The sequence below is a fragment of the Gossypium arboreum genome, chromosome 13 (assembly GCF_025698485.1).
Source record: "Gossypium arboreum isolate Shixiya-1 chromosome 13, ASM2569848v2, whole genome shotgun sequence".
Classification (NCBI taxonomy): Eukaryota; Viridiplantae; Streptophyta; class Magnoliopsida; order Malvales; family Malvaceae; genus Gossypium; species Gossypium arboreum.
In genome coordinates this window covers 123,289,238-123,311,253 of record NC_069082.1, presented here as the reverse complement: position 1 = coordinate 123,311,253, position 22,016 = coordinate 123,289,238, and the positions used below count along the sequence as shown (strand labels likewise).

General features: G+C 33.7%; 2 protein-coding genes across 4 annotated transcripts; both read right to left on the bottom strand.

The window, feature by feature from the left end:
- Positions 1 to 1,649: 1,649 nt before the first annotated feature.
- Positions 1,650 to 15,649, bottom strand: LOC108464010 (CHD3-type chromatin-remodeling factor PICKLE-like). 3 transcript variants are annotated; one of them, XM_017764063.2, is made up of 31 exons: positions 15,466 to 15,649; positions 13,629 to 13,778; positions 13,206 to 13,343; positions 12,956 to 13,110; positions 12,722 to 12,883; positions 12,012 to 12,259; positions 11,816 to 11,911; positions 11,582 to 11,718; positions 11,290 to 11,502; positions 11,108 to 11,215; positions 10,520 to 10,570; positions 10,325 to 10,424; positions 9,835 to 9,977; positions 9,631 to 9,734; positions 9,296 to 9,434; positions 9,001 to 9,170; positions 8,763 to 8,829; positions 8,564 to 8,686; positions 7,952 to 8,061; positions 7,786 to 7,867; positions 6,590 to 6,787; positions 6,220 to 6,361; positions 6,018 to 6,123; positions 5,752 to 5,826; positions 5,073 to 5,134; positions 4,904 to 4,980; positions 4,628 to 4,758; positions 3,527 to 3,902; positions 2,961 to 3,093; positions 2,526 to 2,599; positions 1,650 to 2,367 (listed from the first exon to the last, which is right to left on the bottom strand). In XM_017764063.2, the coding sequence occupies exons 2-31, from the start codon at positions 13,773 to 13,775 to the stop codon at positions 1,846 to 1,848; spliced, it is 4,389 nt and encodes a 1,462-aa protein (XP_017619552.1). In that variant the 5' UTR covers positions 13,776 to 13,778; positions 15,466 to 15,649; the 3' UTR covers positions 1,650 to 1,845. The 3 variants fall into 3 exon arrangements, with proteins under 3 accessions (XP_017619552.1, XP_017619551.1, XP_052879869.1); XM_017764062.2 differs by having other exon boundaries at positions 15,442 to 15,648; XM_053023909.1 differs by lacking the exon at positions 15,466 to 15,649 and adding an exon at positions 15,017 to 15,388.
- A 2,783-nt stretch (positions 15,650 to 18,432) lies between these two features.
- Positions 18,433 to 21,675, bottom strand: LOC108461952 (cytochrome B5-like protein). The gene is made up of 6 exons (XM_017761948.2): positions 21,551 to 21,675; positions 19,791 to 19,903; positions 19,623 to 19,663; positions 19,313 to 19,390; positions 19,123 to 19,214; positions 18,433 to 18,806 (listed from the first exon to the last, which is right to left on the bottom strand). The coding sequence occupies exons 2-6, from the start codon at positions 19,867 to 19,869 to the stop codon at positions 18,740 to 18,742; spliced, it is 357 nt and encodes a 118-aa protein (XP_017617437.1). The 5' UTR covers positions 19,870 to 19,903; positions 21,551 to 21,675; the 3' UTR covers positions 18,433 to 18,739.
- Between the last annotated feature and the right edge of the window lie 341 nt (positions 21,676 to 22,016).

Here is a 22,016-nt window from a genome sequence, read left to right as displayed (position 1 = left end):
ATTCGAAGTCTCATTGTTTATACTTATAGATATTATTGTTATATAAGGATTTGAAGTGGTTCAAAATAGTTGAGTTAAAAAACGGAGAGCCGTAAGATAATTAGGTTGATCGAAATATGAATGATGGTAAAGCTTGGAGAGGAGATGAGAGTAGAGAGTCTAGTTAGAAGTGGAGTCTTGGTCTCTTTTCTTGAGGTCCAAAAGCTTTTAAAGAGATTTTCTGTAATAGTTCCTGAAGCTTCACGTGTCACTCTCATATTGGTTCTAGATTTCTTACAAATTAATTGGTCTATTGATGTCTTAGTATCATAAGTTGTCTTAAATAAGTGTTAATGTTTAAGCTGACATGTCTGGGGAATGAATATACATGACGTGTGAATGACAATCATCATTTCCATGTTAGGTATGTGGGACGGTTCTGACTCATAAGGTCCTAAACTTGCGAGATCTAAGGTTCATGAGTGTCTCAACTTGCAAGGTGAGGACTCGCAAGACATAGGTATAACAATTGCCCCCAATCGAAGGGGAGGTTATAAAGTGACATTCATTAATACTTTAGGCTTCTGTGCCCTATCATTTGAGGCAGTAGAAATTTCTTTGAACATAATGAAATGATACTATTTGAAGGCATCTAATGGTGTAAGTTATATCTTCTATAGGGAGCATGGGCATATTAATTGAGAAAATTTTTTAGTACATCAAGAATTCAAAATTTTAAAAACATCTATGAACCAATGTTTTTGTTTCCTTAGGGAGCTTGGCTTTGGTAGTTTGGGAAATTTGGGGTGTTAGAGAAGTTTGGTTCATAGGGAAGTTGTTGAGATACATCATTTGTGCCTAATTCAGAGGATCGGAAGTGATTAGAAGGAGATAATAGTGGTTCGGGACCGTTCATCCGAAGGGAGGAGGGTTGTAAGATAATTAGGTTGATCAAAATGTGAATATTAGGAAAGAGTTGGAGAAGAAAGGAGAGAGTTGAGAGTCTAACTAGAGGAGAAGGAGTCTGGGTTCTTTTATTAGGGGACCAAAAGCCTTTAAAAGTGGTTCTCTAGAATAATTCACCCTTGTATTGGTTTCAAACTCCTTACTCATTAGTCAATCTATTAATGTCTTATTGTCGTAGATTGTCCTAGATAGGTCTTAATTATGTCTAGATTATAATGTATGGAGAATAGATATTCATATAATGTGAATGATAGTCTCCCTTTCAATGTCAACTAAATAATCTTGATGGTTCGCGTTCACAAAATTTTGAACTCACAAATATCTCATCATGCAAGATGGTCCTTTTAACTAAAGGCTTGAGAAGCCACAAGCATGCGAGGTGGGCTCACAAGCTACAAATATAGCGATTATACATAAACATGATTGCAAGTAACAATTAACAAACACTTTTTGTTAACTAATTTACTTATTGTGAAGCAAAAGATGATTGCAATGTTCTCATTAGGGGTATTTCAAGTTGATTGAAGTTGAATTTGTTGTATGTTACCAGTATCTAATTATACACGTCATAAGTATGGTGTTATGTTTATTATTATCATAACAATCTTATAATTCTTGCCAAATCTTATTAGTGAATTACATCTTTGTTTGCTTTCAATTTCATCTCTATTTTTTTCTTGAATTTCTAGAACCAAATTTCTGGATTTTCTTTGATCTTAAATGAGCATTTAAAAATTTTAAACAAAATATAACCAAATTAATCTTTATACAACACTAGACTTTAAGCTTGCTTAAAGCACGAAAGAATTTGTGTAGAAGGTAACTATTAAAAGAAAATCAAGTTTTGGGTAAGGAATATTATAGCCTCTCAATAAATCATCTATTGTATCACATTTTAATTTAATCATCCAAAACAATGACCCCTGCTTCAGATTTCTCTGCACTTTCCCTTTCATTTTCACTAGCTATAGCCTCGGATTGAGTCCTGGTGCCGTCTTCTTTCCCTGTTTCTTCCATCATCACATCATTTCCAGTAGTCTGCGTCTGAGATGAATCTGCTGCTTTTTCCACTGGATCCAAGCTCGAATCTGGATCCTCAATTTTGCCGCTGTCTTTAAGTGGATCAGAACTGGTTAAATCTTTATCAGTTACTTCTACAATAGCAGGTTTCTCAGGCTCAGATTCTCTTTGTGAGTCCTCCATCTCAATTTCGGTCACAATGGCAGGCTGTTGGTTAGGTGGTGAAATGGACCTTGCTGCGCAGCTCTGTGACCCTGCAGCAGTACTGACTACAGGCTGCTCTGCAGGTGAAAGAATTCGAGATATGTCCCCACAAATTTCTTCCAATGTATGGAGGTTTTTCTTTAGATTGAGGCTTGACTGAACTGCTTCATGAACATTGTCCTCCAATATCTTGCAAATCTGCATCAAATTGGAAAAAACAAGAATGCCTGTTAATTAAAAACATGGCCTCGGCCTCACTGCTACAACCTCCATTTCTAGGATGCTGAACAAGGAGTAAACAACATCCTATTAGTGTCATCCTGTATGTTCAGGCCCCTTCAAACACAATGGTGTACCTTATTGTAATGCTGAGGCAGTTCCAATCGATCTGCATCGTTGTTGCAAGCAGCTGCTGAAATTTCTTCTGAAGCTGTAAAAGGATAATTCTTTTCATTACAAAAGCAAACTTGGGAACAGTAAAAGATCATACCACCAATCACAGGAATTCTTTAACCAACAAAAAGAAAGCTTAAAGGTGAAGGGAAGATAATACAGGACTAGCTCTCTTTCTTTTATCTATCCTCCTTTTAGATTATTAACCATGTGTAATTGTTCTTACTCGGACTACAGATGATTATCTGTTAATCCGGATAGGGAACTACCTATAGTTAAAAAGGGGGGGGGTGAGAATCTCTCCTTCACTCATCTTTATATGACAATGGTAATCATATATGTGAACAGGTAAAGAGCTATAGTAAACCGATTTTATGATTCAAGAAATTATAACTAACCAATTACTTCTATTGGTGGTAAGCAGTAAGTCACTTGTGAAGGGGTCTTTGTTGTCCTTGCATTTGACATGTCTGCGACTCTTTTTCCATTCTCTTGCTGTTCACTTGCCACCTCATTTGTTTTCATCTCACCCTGAGAGAAAATTTAAGGATAAGAGCAAACAGTAAGTCCACAAGCATCAATAAAATTCATGCAATTTCAATGTTCATGCAAAAATTTAAAAAAAAAAAAAAGGGTAACAATAATGGAGTAATAATTAAGAATGATGCTTAGGCTCATAAAATGTGTAGGAATTCAGGCTCTTGAAGTGAGAAAAAATTTTGCTGGATGAGCACAGTTCATCAAACTGTCCCCATAAAAAAAAAAAAAGCAACCTATTTCTGTTTACTTGATCATATTCGTTCATTATTTACTTGCTTTTTCACTGTAGATGGATGTCATTACATGTAATAAGATGATGTTTTCTTCACCATTATTAAAAGGAAGTCAAAAAGCATAGCACTATAAGCCAAAGTTCCTAAAAATTGCTTGAGCCAGAACTTCTGTTAGCAGTAGTTCAACTTACATAAAACTCTTTCTGATACTCCGCATTGAGGCCCTTTTCCAAGAGAAGCACCCTTTTCTTGACATATTCAACCTGCCTTCTCTGCATATCTCTAAAATGATACAATATAGAAGGATCATGGTATACTCGCGCTTGGTTCACAGTATCAGCAACTCCCTGGGCTACCTCACCTCCCACATCATTACCAGAGCCATTTCCCTGAGTCTGGGTTCCTGTTGGTTCTATATTTGTTGTATTAGCACCATTTTGCACTTGAGAACCAGCTTGCCCAGGAATAGGAAGATTTATGATGGGAAGATTCAACTCTTGACAGATCACCTCCTGAATCCTCAAGTCTTTATCATCAACAATGGCTTGCCATCTTCCATACCCATGCCTAACAGTAAAAGGAGTTGACATAGGCGACAGTATTAATATAAAGTGCAACTCAAATTTCAACTCATGACATTATAACAATTGCATTAGAGTAAATAAAACAAGACTAGACAATATCATGCATAAATCTGGTTTAACACTAATGGCTCTCATAAATTTTATGCAAATTATCACTCAATTTGTGCATATGTCCTTTATAACCTCTGTATAATGTATGATACCAACAGGCAGAAGCAACTAGCATAGGAACATATCAGACGGGCACCAGCACATAATGGAACTAATTTAGGTCCCACTGTACCTCATTACACGGACATAGAAAGATCAAGACTTAATGTACATAGCACATGCTTTACTTCTTTTTACATCTAAGACTCCCCAATAATAAACCACACAAAGAGCAGTCTGATGCACAGAGCCACAATGGAGTTAAATTGGTTCAAAAACAAGTATGTTAGGGGTGCAATTCAAGTTGCACCATGAGATCATCACTTCAAGAGTACAAAAAGCTTCAGAACATGATTTATTTACAGAAAAGGATGGGGTTCCAACAATGCACCTCAACAGTTAAGAAGACATTTGAGAAAGATTGACTGTAAAACGTCATTTTCCTCGTCAACCAATCTAATATTTCATTGTTGACTACAAAAAATGAAAATGCATCAGAAATATAACCGCAACATACAGTAGCTGCAGTTATTGTCCAAGAACTTCAGAGATACATACTTTAAAACCGCGCGCAGTAACAGCAAATCATGTTCCTCTTTCCAAAATTTCCCGCCCTTTAGTGTTGGGTAACGCATCATAATATCATCAGTAAAAAGACGGGTGCCAGGCTTTTCTGATGCATCCTTCACCTGTTTTTCAAAATAACATAAAAAAATTTATCTCATCATGAAAGTCAAACATTTCTCCAAGGAACATGATTTTTCACTTTTGAAATTTATAACAAAGAAAAAAGTGAAGATTCAAACTTTAAGAATCCAAATTGGCAACACTTACCTTCTCACTTACTAAAAGCAGGACAGCAATCCTAACTAGGACATCTTGAATTCTAAGACCTTCTTTAGGAACACCATCTACAATCAAAGACCAAATGTCAAACGCCAAGGGAAGAAATAAAAAATTGAAAGTAAAGAAGAAGAAGAGCCACGCAGCACTGATCAATCACCGGAAAATGTAGGAGAATCGGTTATATCTTCAGCAATATGCGTCAGGAAAAGAGTACCATAACTGAAAATAAGATAGAAGACGAGGACTATAAGTCACTATTTTGTACGTTCATGCTCTCATGAAAGCAATAGAAAAAAGGACAAATAGGATTAAGACAAGGAGATGAAAAATGCTTATATGAGCAAGATAGAGTGAAATCTGGCAACCACCGCATTCTACAGAACGCCTGATTGATAGAAAGTAAAAAACTCCACATCTGTATTTTCTACAATCATATATGCACAAACAGTTCAAACCCAATAGCAAAAGAATTGATATGTGGTGCTCTCATGATCTCACACATCCGTAAAAGAAATATAGCAAGAGAATAAGATTGACACAAGCAAATTGTAGGAAAGGAAACTAAATTGATAGATTGTAGGAACCGGTCAATAGAAGTGAAAGGCTTAAAGCAAACAAGTATGAATTCTGACAACCTGCCCATTCAACAACACACCCAACTGATAAGAAGTTAAAAACCCCACTGCTGTATTTTTTTAATGCCAGACCATTCAAACCCAATATAGCAAATGAACATAAAATGCCACCACCAGAAGCAGTATAGCATGTTCAAAACATCTATATTATATGCAGATCTGGCAACACATAAACAAAGAAGAAGAAGTCACTCTGCATACTCTTTTATTTCGTCATAACTCTTCTGTTTTAAGCGAGATGCAAACTCCTTCCAGTCAAAATCCCCGACCCCAAACCTGAAAATAAATTCCTCCAAGCAAAACACCACAATGAGACTCAGAATAGTGAACCCATCAAAGCTTCAACTTGCAATCATAACCGTAAAGTAAAAAGGCTAGTAAATGACATTCACAAACCCAAAGAGAGGGAAGGGAGAAGTTCACAATTCATCAAATAGAACCCAAAACATTATTAGAGAAAGACTGACCTCATCAATATCTGTACAAATGCGGCCCTTTGACTCTGATTGAAACCAAGCACCCTGAATGATTTTCCTTCACCTTCCATTAGAGGGAGGGGCTCCGTATTATCCACTACAAAAGTCGTTGGAAATCAGAAAATTGATCAAAATATAATAGATGAACTTTTCTTACTGACATTGACATCTTAAGAGGACAGGCAAAACATACCACGAATTCTCTTCTTGTAAGGCTTCCTCCCAGGTTGATTTACAGCTGAAGTATCAGCATCGGTTACTTCAGCTTCAAAGTCCTCACCATCAGAGCTTACATCTTCCAAACCAGCAAGGTCATCATCTTCAACAGAAACCATCTGAAGAGATTCAGAGAGCAGAAGTTAAATTCCTTAGCAAAAAATAATAGAATATAAATCTTCCAAAGATACCACAAGGAAATCAATTTAGTACTACCATAACATTAAGAACCAGCACAAAAACATAATCAGGTTGGAGTTTAAGTCATTCAACTCCTGAGGCACCTTAAACAAACCAACATCTGGCTCGATCAAATTTTGATGTAATGGTAGATACTAGAAATATACCTGCTTACGGCTTCTCTTTCCCTTTCCCAAAGCATTAAACTCCTCAACTTTATGAACTTCATATCTGTCTCGTAACAACTCCTCCCAGTAACTTGTTCTTTCAGAATTGTTCGTAGTATCTTTATTTTCAACAGCCACATTTTGAGTTTCTTCCTCTGCAACAGTTTCCGATTCCTTTATAACTTCATAATTAGCAACCTGCCACAAATAACAGCAGTTCTTTTCTCTAAGAAACCAAAGGCAGCAAAATATAGACAACAACAACTCAATGCAGTAAATCCAAGTGATTCAACAAACTAGCAACACCATCAATATATTGTCTCTATAGTTAGTAAAATTCTCTGTATGGGCAATCCAACCAAGAAAAGTCACTTATCTAATGGTCAGACCTGCTCAAATCATTTTCTAATTCAGACATCATACCTACTAATATTCTAAATGTTACTCGTTGAAAATGGCGAAAAAATAAACGATCCATTCCCAATACATCCAAACCAAAGTGTACACCAGTCATCTATGAACAAAGAACAAACAAAAGATCCAATGCTTGCGTCAGCTCCTATTTTTACCATTGGAACAGATTTCCTTCCCCCGCCCCCCCCCCAAAAAAAAAAATCATCTAAATGATTTCTCTCTTGCTCTAGCCAATGTCTAATTTGTCAAAAAGCAAGTGAAAGAAATAAAAAGCCTTCTGAATATGCTAGAATATGATCCCTAGGGGTACAAAATATAATACCAAGTGAAAGAATGTTCCATCAAAGTAAAATATCTTAGAGAATTTGGTGGCATCACTACTGAAATCCATAAAAAAACAACCTCAAGAACCCAATCTGCTGTCATTGCACTAAATATTATGTCAGTAGAGGTATTCTGCAAAATGAAGTACCATGCAAGGCAGACTCTCGACAATTACTAAATTTTGGCACTCAAAACAAGTCAGGCCAATGCATGTAACCAGGGATGCACTGAGATAAACTCTTTCTTCAAAAAACTGTTTATTTTAGAAGTGCTAAATTTGGTATTTTACTGGTGTGAATTTCGAAAGCAATTCAATTATTAATACATATAATACACATTTTAGACCAATGCATGTACCATTATTCAAGCCATGTTAATTGACAAACCAGTAAGAAGAAGGATGCATAACCAATAAGCAATGACTAAATTACAAGTTAGGATATAAAGATAGAGATAACCTTGAAGGCCTTCAAAATTTCATCATCTGCTTCGTCATCCACTGAAGCATCTTCACTGTCAGCTTGTTCACGATCCAATAATCTATCAAAAGGGAGAAAGAATTGAACTTCAAAGCTGAAGAAGACATCAATCAAGTTGTAGGGAAAATAGAGATAAATAGATCACCTATCGATAGCAGCATCATCATAATGAATTTGACCAGACTTCCCTGCTTCATCATTCTCATCAGCAAATAGTTCCTTTGAACCATATCTGATGATGTCATCCAACTCTTCCTAAAGAAAACAACAACAAATTAATTTTTTAGCTACATGATTGTGTTTCCGTTTTTGGGGGGTGAAAAAGCATGTGACAGTAAAATTGTACTTCTTAACCCATTTCTAAGTAAACACCAAACAACTTGCTCTCATTCAATAGATAAGTATGAGAAATGGAAAATGCACAGAGGGTTGAAGTTTCCAGAAGTCACAGCACAGAACCAGCTTATTGACACTGCACAGGCACTTAGCAAGGATAGCCAAAGAAAAATGCATTTACATCACTGGTAGGGATTGCACAAATGACAATCTCCTTCCATTGAGTATTAACATGGTGTCATTTTCCAACAAACTATTAAATTATAACTCTTCAAATTATTCTTCAAATCCCTACTTTATTCAAATTTAATAATATATAACCACACTTGACGTATAGACTTTGCAAGTTATAGATGCCTCTAAACCATGTAATGTTTCTATCATCATGTGGAGCCCACATTATAGCATAAACTTACAATACCTGATTAATATTTTGAGCTTTTAGCCTACCAACAACAAGATGCTCCAAAACCATTTTCTTCTTAGTCATCTGCATCATCCTTTCTTCTATGGATCTTCTTGTTACGAGTCGATAAATCATCACCTATAACACAGATAAGGCTCATTATCTAATTCTCAATCAAGGGCTGCCTTATACAAATCAAGGAATCAACTTTAACCTTGTTTGTTTGTCCAAGTCGATGAGCTCTAGCCATTGCTTGTAAATCAGCATGGGGATTCCAATCACTGTAGAGCATGACATATATTTAAACTCTTTAAGTGGGACTTAGTGAAACAAAAATAAACCATTATGAAAGAAAACATTTCCATCATATAAAACTCCAGCCACAAACAGATAAAAAAAAAAAAAAGGAAAACAAAAGATGGAAAGCAAATATAAGAAGGTAATTGTTCAACCTATCATATATGATAACCGTATCAGCAGTTGCAAGATTTATACCCAAGCCACCAGCTCTAGTGGAAAGCAAAAAACAGAACCGGGAAGAATTTTTGGCATTAAACCGATCTATGCGTATTTGCCTCTCAGCCCCACCAACCTTTCCATCTATACGTTCATACTGCCACTTCTGAAAAGTCAAAAAAGGACAACATAATAAGTAAAATTTCACCATGGGTTGGAGAACCAACCATTTTAGCATAAAAAAGCATGCTAATGCAAATGATGTAAACAAGAACAGTATCATGTTGACACCTTGTAAGTACAGTAATCCTCCAGTAAGTCCAACATGTGCTGGAACTGTGAATATATAAGAACTCTATGACCCTGTTCTTTAAGCTTTACCATCATCTTGTCCAACAGTTGCAATTTCCCAGAGGATTCCAGGAGCTGTCTGTAAAGCCATAAAGAAATGGTAGAAGTTGAAAATATGGACATTCAATAGATCAGGACATAAATTTAGATGACTAAAAGTCTAAAATAGATATTGCAAGTACATAAGAATACTTTCAGCACAGATAAGATAAGCAATTCTTATCATAACAAAGAAAAGCAAATAAATTAGCACAAAAGTACACATATAACTTTACTTGTAAGCTTCATTTGCATCTTCGATATCTGGTTCTACCCCTTCCAACATATAGGGATGACAGCATAGCTTTCGCAACTCCATAACCACATTAATGAGAGATATCTAATCCAGGAACATACATTAGCCAAGTAGTAGGGCACTCGGCCAAGCTAAAAAAGTGGTGGGGGACAGAAGAAATTTATTTCATAATGTGTGAACTTACTTGTGCACCACCACGTCGGGTAAGTATCTGATAGTTACGAGTCAAAATCGCCTTGTAATATTCTTTCTGCTTGCTACTTAAATCAACACGTAAAATAAGTTCTTTCTTGGGAGGAAGTTGCTTCATGACATCCTTCTTCAGCCCTGCATTTATAGTATAACTAGTTTTTCAGCAAGACCATAAGTTGAACCAGTAAATACACAAATATGGATCAAGGAACTATAGCTTTAGCAAGTCTGAGAAAAAATATATTATTTCCCAATAAAACCAAAGCCCACTGAATCAAAAGAAAAAGGAAACCAAAAGCAAAATGGTCTGCATTGCTTTGCAGGAATAGGTGTTCAACAACAAACAAGTTGCACATAGGATATGGGGTAGTGAAATCAAAGCCAGTAGCAGTTAGACAAAATGTTGTTTATAAGGAGAAGTATGTAGCTAAACAAGCACAATAATACATATGGTCCTGTGTGGAAAGGTTTAAGATATATACTTCTAAGGAGATGTGGGGCCAACATGTCATGAAGTCTTGAAATCTGCATCTCCTGACTGATATCCTTAAATTGCTCCTGGAACTCCTCTAAACTTCCAAACTGCAAGTAGGTGAACAAAATAAAGACTTGTAAATTCTTCCTGCAACCCTTCTTGATTAACAATCCATATTCTACAAAGCAAACATGATACTAACCTTTCCAGCATCAAGGAAGTGCATTAGCATGAAAAGTTCATCCAGATTGTTCTAAAACCAAACAAATATCCACGAGTAAGTCATAGATCATAGAAACAAAAAGTTGTCTAGACACTTCCAGAGATGAGCAATTTCTTCCTAAACAAGCTTCCACTTTAGTTCAATAGAAACACAACACACTGGATGCATATTTTTAAGTACATCGGTTAGCACCAGTTCTTAAAAGAAGTAAAATATGCTTCTTGTCGATATTTCTCAACATCAAAAACTCAAATTTTGAAAATTCTCTCAGATGAAAGTTTAATGGACTACCTAAAAGGTAATCAAAACAACTTTGAAAAGAGTACCAATTAACTGAAAGACTTGGAATGCAAATCTTCATCTTGAGACATCAGAAAGAAAGTATGTCACAAAACATGGGTTGAAAGGAACAACATGCAACATAATTGTGCCATTGCTGGAGAGCATATTCACAATTCACCGAAAAAGCATGGTAAAGTGTCATCCAAATCTAGGTATCTGAACTTTTAATGATTTTTGGTATAATATTCACCATCTCCAATGTCATACCAAAAACAAAGAATATACCTGAAGAGGCGTTCCAGTCAAAAGAGTGCGGTGGTTAGTGGTATACTGCTTCAGTGAAAGAAACAACTTTGAATCCTTGTTCTTGAGCCGGTGACCTTCATCAACAATCTACACAATGGTGCAAGTATTAGCAAAAATCACCTAAGAACTATCAAACAGACTCGATGAGCAATGAAACTTACCATGCACTCCCACATTATTGGCTTCAACGATGTTGTGTCCAAGTTAATCATCTCATATGATGTTAACAGGACATCAAATTTTATTCTATCTTGCTTGCTTTCACTAACAATTTGACCAGATTTCTTTTTCTTGATCTTCTTATGATTTTTTGGATGATAAAATTCATATTCCCTTATAATTGCACGAGCTTGGGAAGTGCCAACATACATAACCTGCATCATGTGAATCCTCAATCAAAATAGCATATATTGATAATCAAAACTAATAATTAGATATTTTTCATGTACATACAACATTCATTTGGGGAGCCCATGTAGCAAACTCCCTTTCCCAGTTCCGTAGTGTTGAAAGTGGTGCTACTACCAAATGAGGAGCAATGTTTTCTTTAAAAAGTGATGCTAAAAATGCAATGCTCTGGATGGTTTTACCTGCAACCAAACAAAAGCAAAGAATTAGCAACCCCATCATCAAGATAAAAACTATTCAAACTTCTTCAAAAGCAACCTCTACTCAAACATTACTTACCAAGGCCCATCTCATCAGCAAGAATTACATGTGTTTGTTTGGACCAAGAAAAACGCAAGAAGTTCAACCCTTCAAGTTGGTAAGGATGCAGCGAGCCTAGAACTCCATGAAAATGCTGTTAGCAATTGATAATGACCAAATTATGCATAAGCATACTCAGACGTTCTAGATTGCAGGAGAAAAAATCAGAATGTACCTCCAGAAAGAAATTCAGGACTATGTTCATATGGTTGAAATTCCTTTGACTTCTTGAACTCAACAGCATTTTGAAGGCTGCTTTTTTGCCTACTAGCAGAAGATTTACGAGATCTGGATTGAATTTTATTAAATCTCTCAATTTCGGGTTCAAATGCAGATATATCTGATTCAAACTCCCAATAACATTCATCATAGGGAAGTTCTTTATACTTGACAAGGTACTCCTTCTCGTCATCATCATCGCCCCTGAAGAATTTAGTATGCATATCAGAATTCTACATCAGCTACTGAACCAGTAACCAATGATGAAAAAAGAGCAGAAAAAAACAACCCAGATTTACTAACAGTAAAAAAAAAATCACTATCCACAACTCAGGCGATGTTGAATAAGTAAGAATAATTATTGTATACCAGCATGTTCCAACTTTAAATAGAAGAGATAATCAATTTTTTTTTCTGCAAGCTCATAGTAATTTTAAATTAATATCATTTATACCGCCCACCATAATAAAAGAATACAAACTAAGTCCACAAACAAAAAAACAAAAAGAGAGACAGAGAAAACAAACCAGCAGAAAACTTTCAAAGTGAAACAATCATCCAAATAAAAATCAAATTATTAAAATAAAGGACATGCAACTTAGATGAGTATGTCAGTGTGTCTATATATAATTATCATTGATGCAAGACAGTTTAAGATGGGTGAACCTGCAAGCAAGAATGCGATCAACTGTAGTCCACTCAGGTCTAATGGCAACAAAGTCATCTTCAGAGCTATTGTTTGATGCCACTTGTCGATGGAAATTGTTCACCTTAGTCCTTAAACGAGGATTGGACTTGAAAGCTTTTATGAATTCCTTCTCAGGTACCCTAACACAGCCAAGCAGATATATAGTCAGTGTTTGCTGATAAACATACTAAATGCAATAACCAGAAACTTACCAAGTACAATGCAAATATGATAATCCTTTCCACTTCACAAGATACTGTTTCACAAATATTTGCTTTGAACCCAGCTTGGAAGCATCATTATCATCAGCCACAGTAGGACGCATTTCACAATCTAATATCTTGTCAATATCGTTCAGAGGGCTAAACTGCAAGAGCAAAAAGGTAATTCTTAGCTGCCGTAAGCTATCAAAGTTATTCAATAAATGTATTGACTATATCATAAAGTACTATTGAAACGTACGCACTCAGGGCATCTCCAGTTGTCAGGAAGTGGAGCTTTTAATGGAGGAAGTAAACACTTTGGATGGTATGCATAAGTACATGTTGCACAACTAAAGAGATTCTCACCCTCTCCACAGGCTTGGCATGACTTCTCTTTCTGTGATTTTAATCATTAAAAAGCAGTAAATTGAAAGTAAAACTAAATTGCCAACAACCATTTGAAAAATCCCATAATAAAATTAAGAACAAAAACATAAAATCAAAGAATGTAACATGCCAGCATTCACCTCTGCAATCGACCTTCAGCATTTGATAGCATGAAGGCAACTATACTAGGATTAAACACAATACCAGGAAAGGAAAAATAAGTATCTTATTTAGAGATAATGTTGTTTATAGGAAACATAGAAACCAATAATACAGAAGAGAAAATAAAACATACCGCGTCAGTCCTGACTATCTTTTCCAAATTCCCCTCAATTTTACCAGATTTTCCAGACACAAAATCGGCATCGTCATCTGATTCATCCAAATTGTAAACTGGCCGTCGATCTGATCTAATCCGAAGCCTCTCAACCAAGCTACTCATATTCTGCAGCAAAGATGCAATATATATATATTTCAAAAACCATAAAGTACCAAGACTAGTGTTTGCATATATAACTTGTGAAAATAAAATTTATAAGAAGTAAACATCAATCCAGTCCAGTTCTAAAATAAATACAGACCGTATTCCGAACTAACATTAAGAAACAATGAACTTAAAGCAAAATCTTAAACAATTAATTATTGTGCTTACTTTTCTTAAACCTTTCCATACCAAAATTAGCAATCACTTTCAGAAAGTGTATAAGAAAGGAATGGTAGGTAAATTAACAAATTTATTTTTAAAAAAAGCAGCTACTAAGCACTTAAAAAGGAATGGATATAGCATTTAAGTCGGTAAAAGCAACATGGAGGCCCTTATACTAGGAATTGGATTGCATTTTGCCCCCTCTACACAAAAAATAGGCAAATCAGTCCTTAAACGATAGATCAAAGGATCAATTGGTCATTCTGTTAAAAATTTCATCCATTTCTACCATTAAAAATTGGTCCTTGTACGTCAGCATGAGGTACCACGTGTCACTATTTGGTTATTTTGTGAGCCATAACAATTTTTAACAGTAGAAATGAATGAAATTTTTAATAGAAATGACCAGTTTGCTCTTTGATCTAATGTATAGAGGCTAATTTTCTCATTTTTTTAGTAGAAGGGGCAAAAAAGTGTGCCAGGTCAAATGCACCTCACCCAGAAAGGTCTACACAGCTTTTATTGTCTGCAATGAACTGCAAGGCATAGCTGCAACTAGGTGCATGCCTTGACAACAATGATACGAAGTGTTAGGAGATAAGGTAATGAAGATACACAATTTTGGAGCTTATTAGTAACACAGCCACATGGTTAACAGTGAATGATAAAATAATCTAATAAATGGAGCTTTCTGCTCCAAACACTACCAGATGATGAGAAAAACAGTTCAAAAAGAAAACTCATTCAGATCAGGGCAAAACACCACAAGAATTAATGAAACCAGCAAGTAGTTTAACCTGAAACTGAAAGTGATACATCACCTCCAAAAGAACTCATTGGATTAATGATGCAGTAAACAAAGCCAGAACAACAATGAAATTGGCGGTACCAGGAAGGAAAATAATCATTGTGAAAAATCAACTACAGAGATTAAATGAAAATGTCAAGATAGAAGAACGAAAATCTTGAATTTTTTATTGAAACATCCAATCACAATAACAAACAGAATCAACTAAAAAGATAGGGTTGAAAATTACCCTAGGCGCCAAGCCTTGATGCAAAAGACATATCCTATAAACTAAACCAGTTTCATGTCCGTATGTTAAACTGGTTTATAATTATCAACCAAACTTCACCTTGAGCATAACAGAGAAGGTCATACATTCACTTATATGAATGCATCTAAAATATAAAAGTATCATGTTAGAAATACCAATTATCAACCCTAAAACTGAACTTTCAAGTTGATACGTAAACAGTAATACCAAAAATTAAACAAACATATCAAAGTGAAACAATTATTATTGAAAACAGAGAAAAAAAACGCAATCTCCACTTGACAGAGTTTCGAGGAAGTTAAAACTAAAACCTCATTCATTCCCTAACATTCTCAGGTGCTTTGAATCTAAAGAACTGTTATATCAAACGTAAGAACAAATGTACAGGGAACAAAGCGAATTACCGAGGATTAAGGGATCTAAATTACCCTCAAGTATGTTAAAGCTCTATCGAAGCCGATAACCGTAGTTTCAACGAGATTGCGGAAGGACGGTGGAGATGAAAAGAATCGCGAAGAAATAGAAATAAAAATAACCTGAAACTGTGCAAGGAAAAAAAAAATTAACAGGAACCGCCGGTTTTTATTGAGGCAATTACCTTGAAGTGCATGATAAATTGATAATATGGATTATTTGGAAGGGTACTATTGTCCTTTTTGCTGTAATTTACATATTGCAAATAATTTAATGACACTTGGTGAGCTGTATTTCGTAAGAAATATGTGACTAGAAAAACATCGTTGAGGAAGTTTTTCACTAAAACCAACCCTAATCCCTAAATTTTATATTTCATCCCTCTCCATTTCGAATGGCTAATCTATTAAAAAGCCCTTAAATTATTACATTTTTAAATAAGCCATTATATTATTTTTATAATTAAATAATCCTTTAACCTATGATTTTTAAATTAATTTATATTCAATGCATATATGAATTTAACGAGAACAGTTTATTAATAAAAATAAATTAATGTTTTTGAAAGTCAAATAAAATAATTTTTAAAATTTTTAAAAGCGCTTATATATATAACACATTTAATTACTCTTTTGAAATTATAAAAAAATAAAAGAATTTATTTTAAATGTAAAAATTAATATTTTAAATTTTGAATTTTTTAAAAGTGTTTAGTAATACACTTAATTACTCTTTTAAAAATTATGACTATTTTTTAATTTTATGTTAATGTTAAAGTGCATATAATTTCTATTGTATTAACAAGAAATTAAATAAGAGCCTAAAATTTAAAATAATAAATTAATTAATATTGAAATCAATGACATTTATGAGTAAAAATCATAGATTAGAGATTTATTTAACTACAAATATAGTTTAAGGACTTGTTTAAATAAATTGTAATAGTTTAAGGGATTTTTAGTATATTAATCATTTCAAATTTAATTAGAATTTTATAATTATTGATATGGAAGGTATAAAAAATTGTATTTTTTTTTTTTGTAATTAAGGGCATCAAGTTAATTCGGGTATCATGGTGTTTTCACTTTGAGAAATAACTGAAAATATACATATACATTTAATATTTTAAAATGAATAAAATTGTATTTTTAAATGATTTTTAAATGGTATTTGGTTTATTAAAAAGTTAAAATTTAATTTTTTAAAGGTAAATTTGTTAATTCATTAATAAATGAAACCATACAATTTAGGGGAAAAAAATTAACAACTACTCGAAGTAGATGGTGAAGAATAAGCTCCATCAACACAACAAACGCTTTAGCCTTTGTATCAATAGAACATCATGACACATTAACAATTAGCTTTATCACAACTCAAGCGTAACATATTTGGAGTGGTTACAAGCACTTAATACGATAAGAAAATCAATCTCGGATTGTCCAAAACAACAAACAAAAATCGAGCATTCATCAAACTAGAGAGGATGACAACAAAACCATCCCTAAAATCACTTATAAAACTACGGTTACATGCATAAATAAGACTAAAAAACGTGCTACAAGAGTAGACAAAAACTTTTAAAACTGAAAACTTATTAAAAATGGGAAACAAACAAAAAACCATATAAAACTTAAGACAACATAGGTCCAAATCGACTCGTTAAATCATTTATTATTTTTAAATACTCTCAAAACAGAAACATATTAAGAAGCTGGCTAAGAACCACCCATTTTCTAAAAAAAATTACTTGTGGCCAATGGAGTTTTAGCGAACGACAAGCGCTGTCATCTGTCCATCACAGCTTATAAAGACAACAAAGATACCACAAAATAGATCTGTAAACTGGAAAGAGAGAAGACGTGTGCAGTGAATGAGAAGAAGAATGAAATAAATGTTTGATGAGAGGAAAAAAAAAGATAGATGATAGCCAACCCAAAAATTGACACTACCGCTGAGCAAAAATAAATCAATTCACATTTTTAATTTCAAATAGATCTAATAATTGAAAATCCCTATCATTAATGCATCTTTAAATTATTTCAATGATAAACCAAATTTGAAAGAGTGCAATATTTCAAAATTAATTAAAAACACTTTTAATGGATTCAATGTATGTATATTATTTTTTTATGGATATTATCCTAATCAATGTGATTAACGCTTTCCCATATATGTGTAATTTGATACATTTTAGGACAATGAACAAATGTCATTAAGTACTAATTAATGTTTTCCTATATTTGTTTAAATCGATACTTTTAAGACCATGAACAATGAGTATCCATAGGGATTAAATGCATTTTATAACTAAAATAATTTTTTAAAAATTTACTGGTACAAATATAAATATACGTCCGACCAACTACAATATAAAATCAAATCAATACAGAATTAAAATTGAACATTGATCATTGTTATATAATCTAAAAAAAAAGTAACAGCCTATGTATTTGGATACTTATTCATCAACATTTTAATTAGAATGAAGTGTTTAAACTAACAATAATATTATAAAAGTTATATAAAAGTTATGTTACTAGATTATGTAAAAAATTAAAATATAAAGACTAAATTTCAAGTTTAAATATAATATAAAGATCAAAACTAAAATCTGACCATTATTAATATATACAAAGTCGATGAAACAATTTGTGTAATAAAATTGAAATGTATAATGATATCAAGATAAACTTTGTTTGATGTGGCAAAAAAATATTTTATAAATGTCGATGATTTGAGATCAAATCTCAACATTTGTAAGGATTTTGTTTAAAATATGTAAAGTTATCTAATCTAATACTTAAGCATTCCCTAAATTGATGTCACCCTTTTAAGGTTCACAAACTCAATTATGAATTTACAAAATTTTCTTTCTTTTAAATTATAATTAATATTATTACAATGTCGTTTTTATCTTTTTCATATTTTTATACCATCTTTAAATAAAAATTAAAATTATAAACTCAAGGATCGAACAAGTGTTAGGTAATATTAAAATACAAATTTATTACCAACCCACCTATATTAAAATACACTGTTTTCGATACACTCTTGAAAATAAAACAAGCTTATTAAAGGAAAGGGTTGGAGAAGACACCAATTAAGCAGCAGATGAAGAAAATAAAAAATTAAACACATGGATTCAATTACTACCAAATAGTTCTTCTACAAAAGGAACTAAATGTGCAAAGCACATACCGATGTTGGAGTAGGGCTAACAGAAAGATATTCTCAGAAGTGTTTTCACCCTAACCTTACAAAACCCAATAGTGGATAGTTGCTTGGAGATTACTTCTGAAGATCTCCGATGTAGAAGTCATCGATCATGTCAAACGTCCGAGTTGCGTGTTGTGGCCTTTAGCATACAACAAAAAGATGAAAATACCAAGTAAGCTTAGGGTGCATTGTACACAAAACCTTAACTATGTTCAAGTATGACAAAGTTTTGACAGATGTTTTGGAGGTTGGATAACTATTTCCAACATGTTTTGGATGTTAAAAAATGATTAGACTTTATCCTTATTTACCAGTTTCATGTATGAACTATCCAGTAGCCAAGCCTAGCTAAAAGAAGAGAGTAACCTATTAATGCTAGAGAACACGAACAGAAAGAGGCAACAGGAAGTTTTCAAAATTCTCTGAGCAATGCCAAATAAGGAACAAACACATACCCATAAAACCCTTCGGTTGAATCATCTCCGGCATGTGCCAAGATGGCATCACCACCAGGGTGTTCCTCTACATATGAGGTAACATCATAAACCTGCAGTTGGTTGTTAAACATAATCACAATCGAGATATCTTAGTATGACAAAGAATTATGAATTCCAGAAACAGGAACAAGCCAAAGTCACCAATTACCTTGTCCTTAATGATAATCCAACAATCTGTCCTCTTATTATGTAGCATAACTTCTGTTTTACTATAGGATTTGGATGCCTAACAGAAAAAATATACATTTCAAAAGATCTCAGAATTAATCAGCATACATCCATATTAACAATGCAGCTAAGCATACACGAAATATAGTCAAATGTATCAATGGTAGTCTGTTACTTAACTTATGCAACCACCATAACTTTTTGGAAATAAATGTATAAAATATGAACTCCGAAAAACAGCAAAAAAGGATTTGGTTTATTTCAAAGTTCCCCCAGATCCATATTTGTACCTTAGAATTGGCAACAGTCGATTTAACCTTGTTCTTATGAGCTGCAATGAAACAAATTTTCACCAAGAGCAAAAGCATAATTAGTTTTAATTCATATTTTATCTGCTACTACTACTAATATTAAAACAATGTAAACAAAGAGGGCAAAAAACACAAATTAAAGTTTACCTGATTTACCATGTCGGGGTACCAAAATAAAAGCTCCAAGCAAGACAGCCAAAATCAATGCAATAATTGCTATTTCCATATCTCAAGAATTCAGATTCCTTTCACTGATTAACCTAGATTGATCCAAGTAGCAATTTAAAGGGTAAAAAAAAAATCCAAGATGTACATAACTTGAAAAGCTTTAAACAAATAAATCCACTACTCATTGGATGCTTAAAAGCATCACCCCCAAGCTAAGATTGGTAAATAACAATACAATCCATGCATTTTTTTTTTAGCTTCAGCATAATTAAATGTTTTTCCTTTACACACACAATGATTAGTGCACATAAAATGTTCCGAGACTGAACTTCCTTAATTTGGTAATTTCCATAGAATACAGACGGGTGAGGAGAATGTAACATATTCTTGTTTAATCTTATGGGATGCTAAAAAAAGCCGAATGTTACCATTGAATAGTTTTCATCGTCTCATTTTTCATGTTCTGGCATTTTTTACATGAATCTAATTGTATAATTTTAACAAATTATTGTGCTTAGTTTTTTAAACATTTCCATTCCAAAATTAACAATCACTTAAAGAAAGTGCATAAGAAAGGATAGGTAGGTAAATCAACAAATTTATTAAAAAAAAAAGCAGTTACTAAACACTTAAAAAGGAATGGATATAGCATTCAAGTCGGTTAAAGTACCATAGAGGCCCTTGTACAAGGAGCTGGATTGCATTTAGGCCTCTCTACACAAAAAATGGGCAAATTAGTCCCTATACGTTAGGTCAAAGAGTAAATTGGTCATTCTGTTAAAAATTTCATCCATTATTACTATTAAAAACTGGTCTTTGTCCATCAGCATGAGGTACACGTGGTCATGCCAATTTTAAACAGTAGAAATGAATGCAATTTCTAATAGAAAGGACCAAATTGCTATTTGATCCAATGTACAGGGACTAAGTTGCCCATTGTTTTAGGAAAAGGGGCAAAATGCTATCTAACACTTAGTACAGGGGCCTCCATGGTATTTTTACCCATTTAAGTCTACTGCCAAACCAAAGAAGCCTGATCAAATGGCAAACGAAATGGAGCCTTCTTTATGTCTATCTCCAAACAGAAAAGTGTGCGCGGTCAAATGCACCTCACCCGAAAAGGTCTACGGAGCTTTTATTGTCTAGCAATAAACTGCAAGGCATGGCTGCAACTAGGTGCATGCCTTGACAACAATGATATGAAGTATTAGGAGATAAGATAATTAAGATACACAATTTTGGAGCATACTAAATAAATTAGCCACACGGTTAACAGTGAATGATAAAATAATCTAATAAATGGAGCTGTCTGCTCCAAATACTACCAGAGGATGAGAAAAACAGTTCGAAAAGAAAACTCATTCAGATCAGGGCAAAACACCACTAGAATTAATGAAACCACCACGTAGTTTAATCTGAAAGTGATACGTCACCTCCAAAAGACATCATTGGATTAATGACACAGTAAACAAACCAGAACAAAAAATGAAAATCGGCAGTACCAGGAAGGAAAACATGCATTGTGAAACATCAACTATAGAGATTAAAAAATTTTAAAAACCATAAGTGATCCAGTTAAATAAACTAAATGCATTACTACATTCAAAGAAAACAAGAAGAACAATAAACCAAAATCTGATCATTCCATGCTGCATTGAAAGGAAAAAAAAAAAAAAGAGAGGAAGTTTTATGAAATCGATAAGAAGAGAAGAAGAAGAAGAGTATAGAGAAAAGCAAACCTGGTAAAAGGAGAAGCCGACGAACAGAGGTGAAGCACGGGGATCGGGGGAGGGCGACGGGCGGCCGGCTGCAGCAGGGAGGAGGGAAGGTTTTTTCCTTTTTCTGTTTTGGGAATTTATGTTTTAGGGTTAGTAATTAGATTTTTTATTTTTTAGGGAAAATTGTACCAGTGGTCACTAAATTAATGGTAAATGTTCATTTTAGTCACTTAATAAAAAAGTTACAATTCAATCATGAACTATTCAAAACATTTCATTTAATTTAGTGTACTGTTAAAATTGATGTTATATAGCTTTTTCTATTCGTATTGCCTGCATAAACTGAAATCTTTTTTCTCTTTTCTCTTTTATAATTTTGTTTTTTTCCATGAAATAACTTTAGATGTCACGAATCTGCGAATCAATATTCAAACAGTTTTTTTCTCTAATCTCTAACACTAATCGTCAGATCGACTTGGATCAATAT

Excerpts from the sequence above, each read along its gene's own strand:
- LOC108464010 (XM_017764063.2), bottom strand. The coding sequence starts at position 13,775 with ATGAGTAGCTTGGTTGAGAGGCTTCGGATTAGATCAGATCGACGGCCA. Across the intron at positions 13,344-13,628 it reads AGATAGTCAGGACTGACGCG|AAAGAGAAGTCATGCCAAGC; the intron begins GTATGTTTTATT and ends TTAAAATCACAG. Across the intron at positions 10,425-10,519 it reads ACTTCCTTGATGCTGGAAAG|TTTGGAAGTTTAGAGGAGTT; the intron begins GTTAGTATCATG and ends ACCTACTTGCAG.
- LOC108461952 (XM_017761948.2), bottom strand. The coding sequence starts at position 19,869 with ATGGAAATAGCAATTATTGCATTGATTTTGGCTGTCTTGCTTGGAGCT. Across the intron at positions 19,391-19,622 it reads CGACTGTTGCCAATTCTAAG|GCATCCAAATCCTATAGTAA; the intron begins GTACAAATATGG and ends TTTTTCTGTTAG. Across the intron at positions 19,215-19,312 it reads GGATTATCATTAAGGACAAG|GTTTATGATGTTACCTCATA; the intron begins GTAATTGGTGAC and ends AACCAACTGCAG.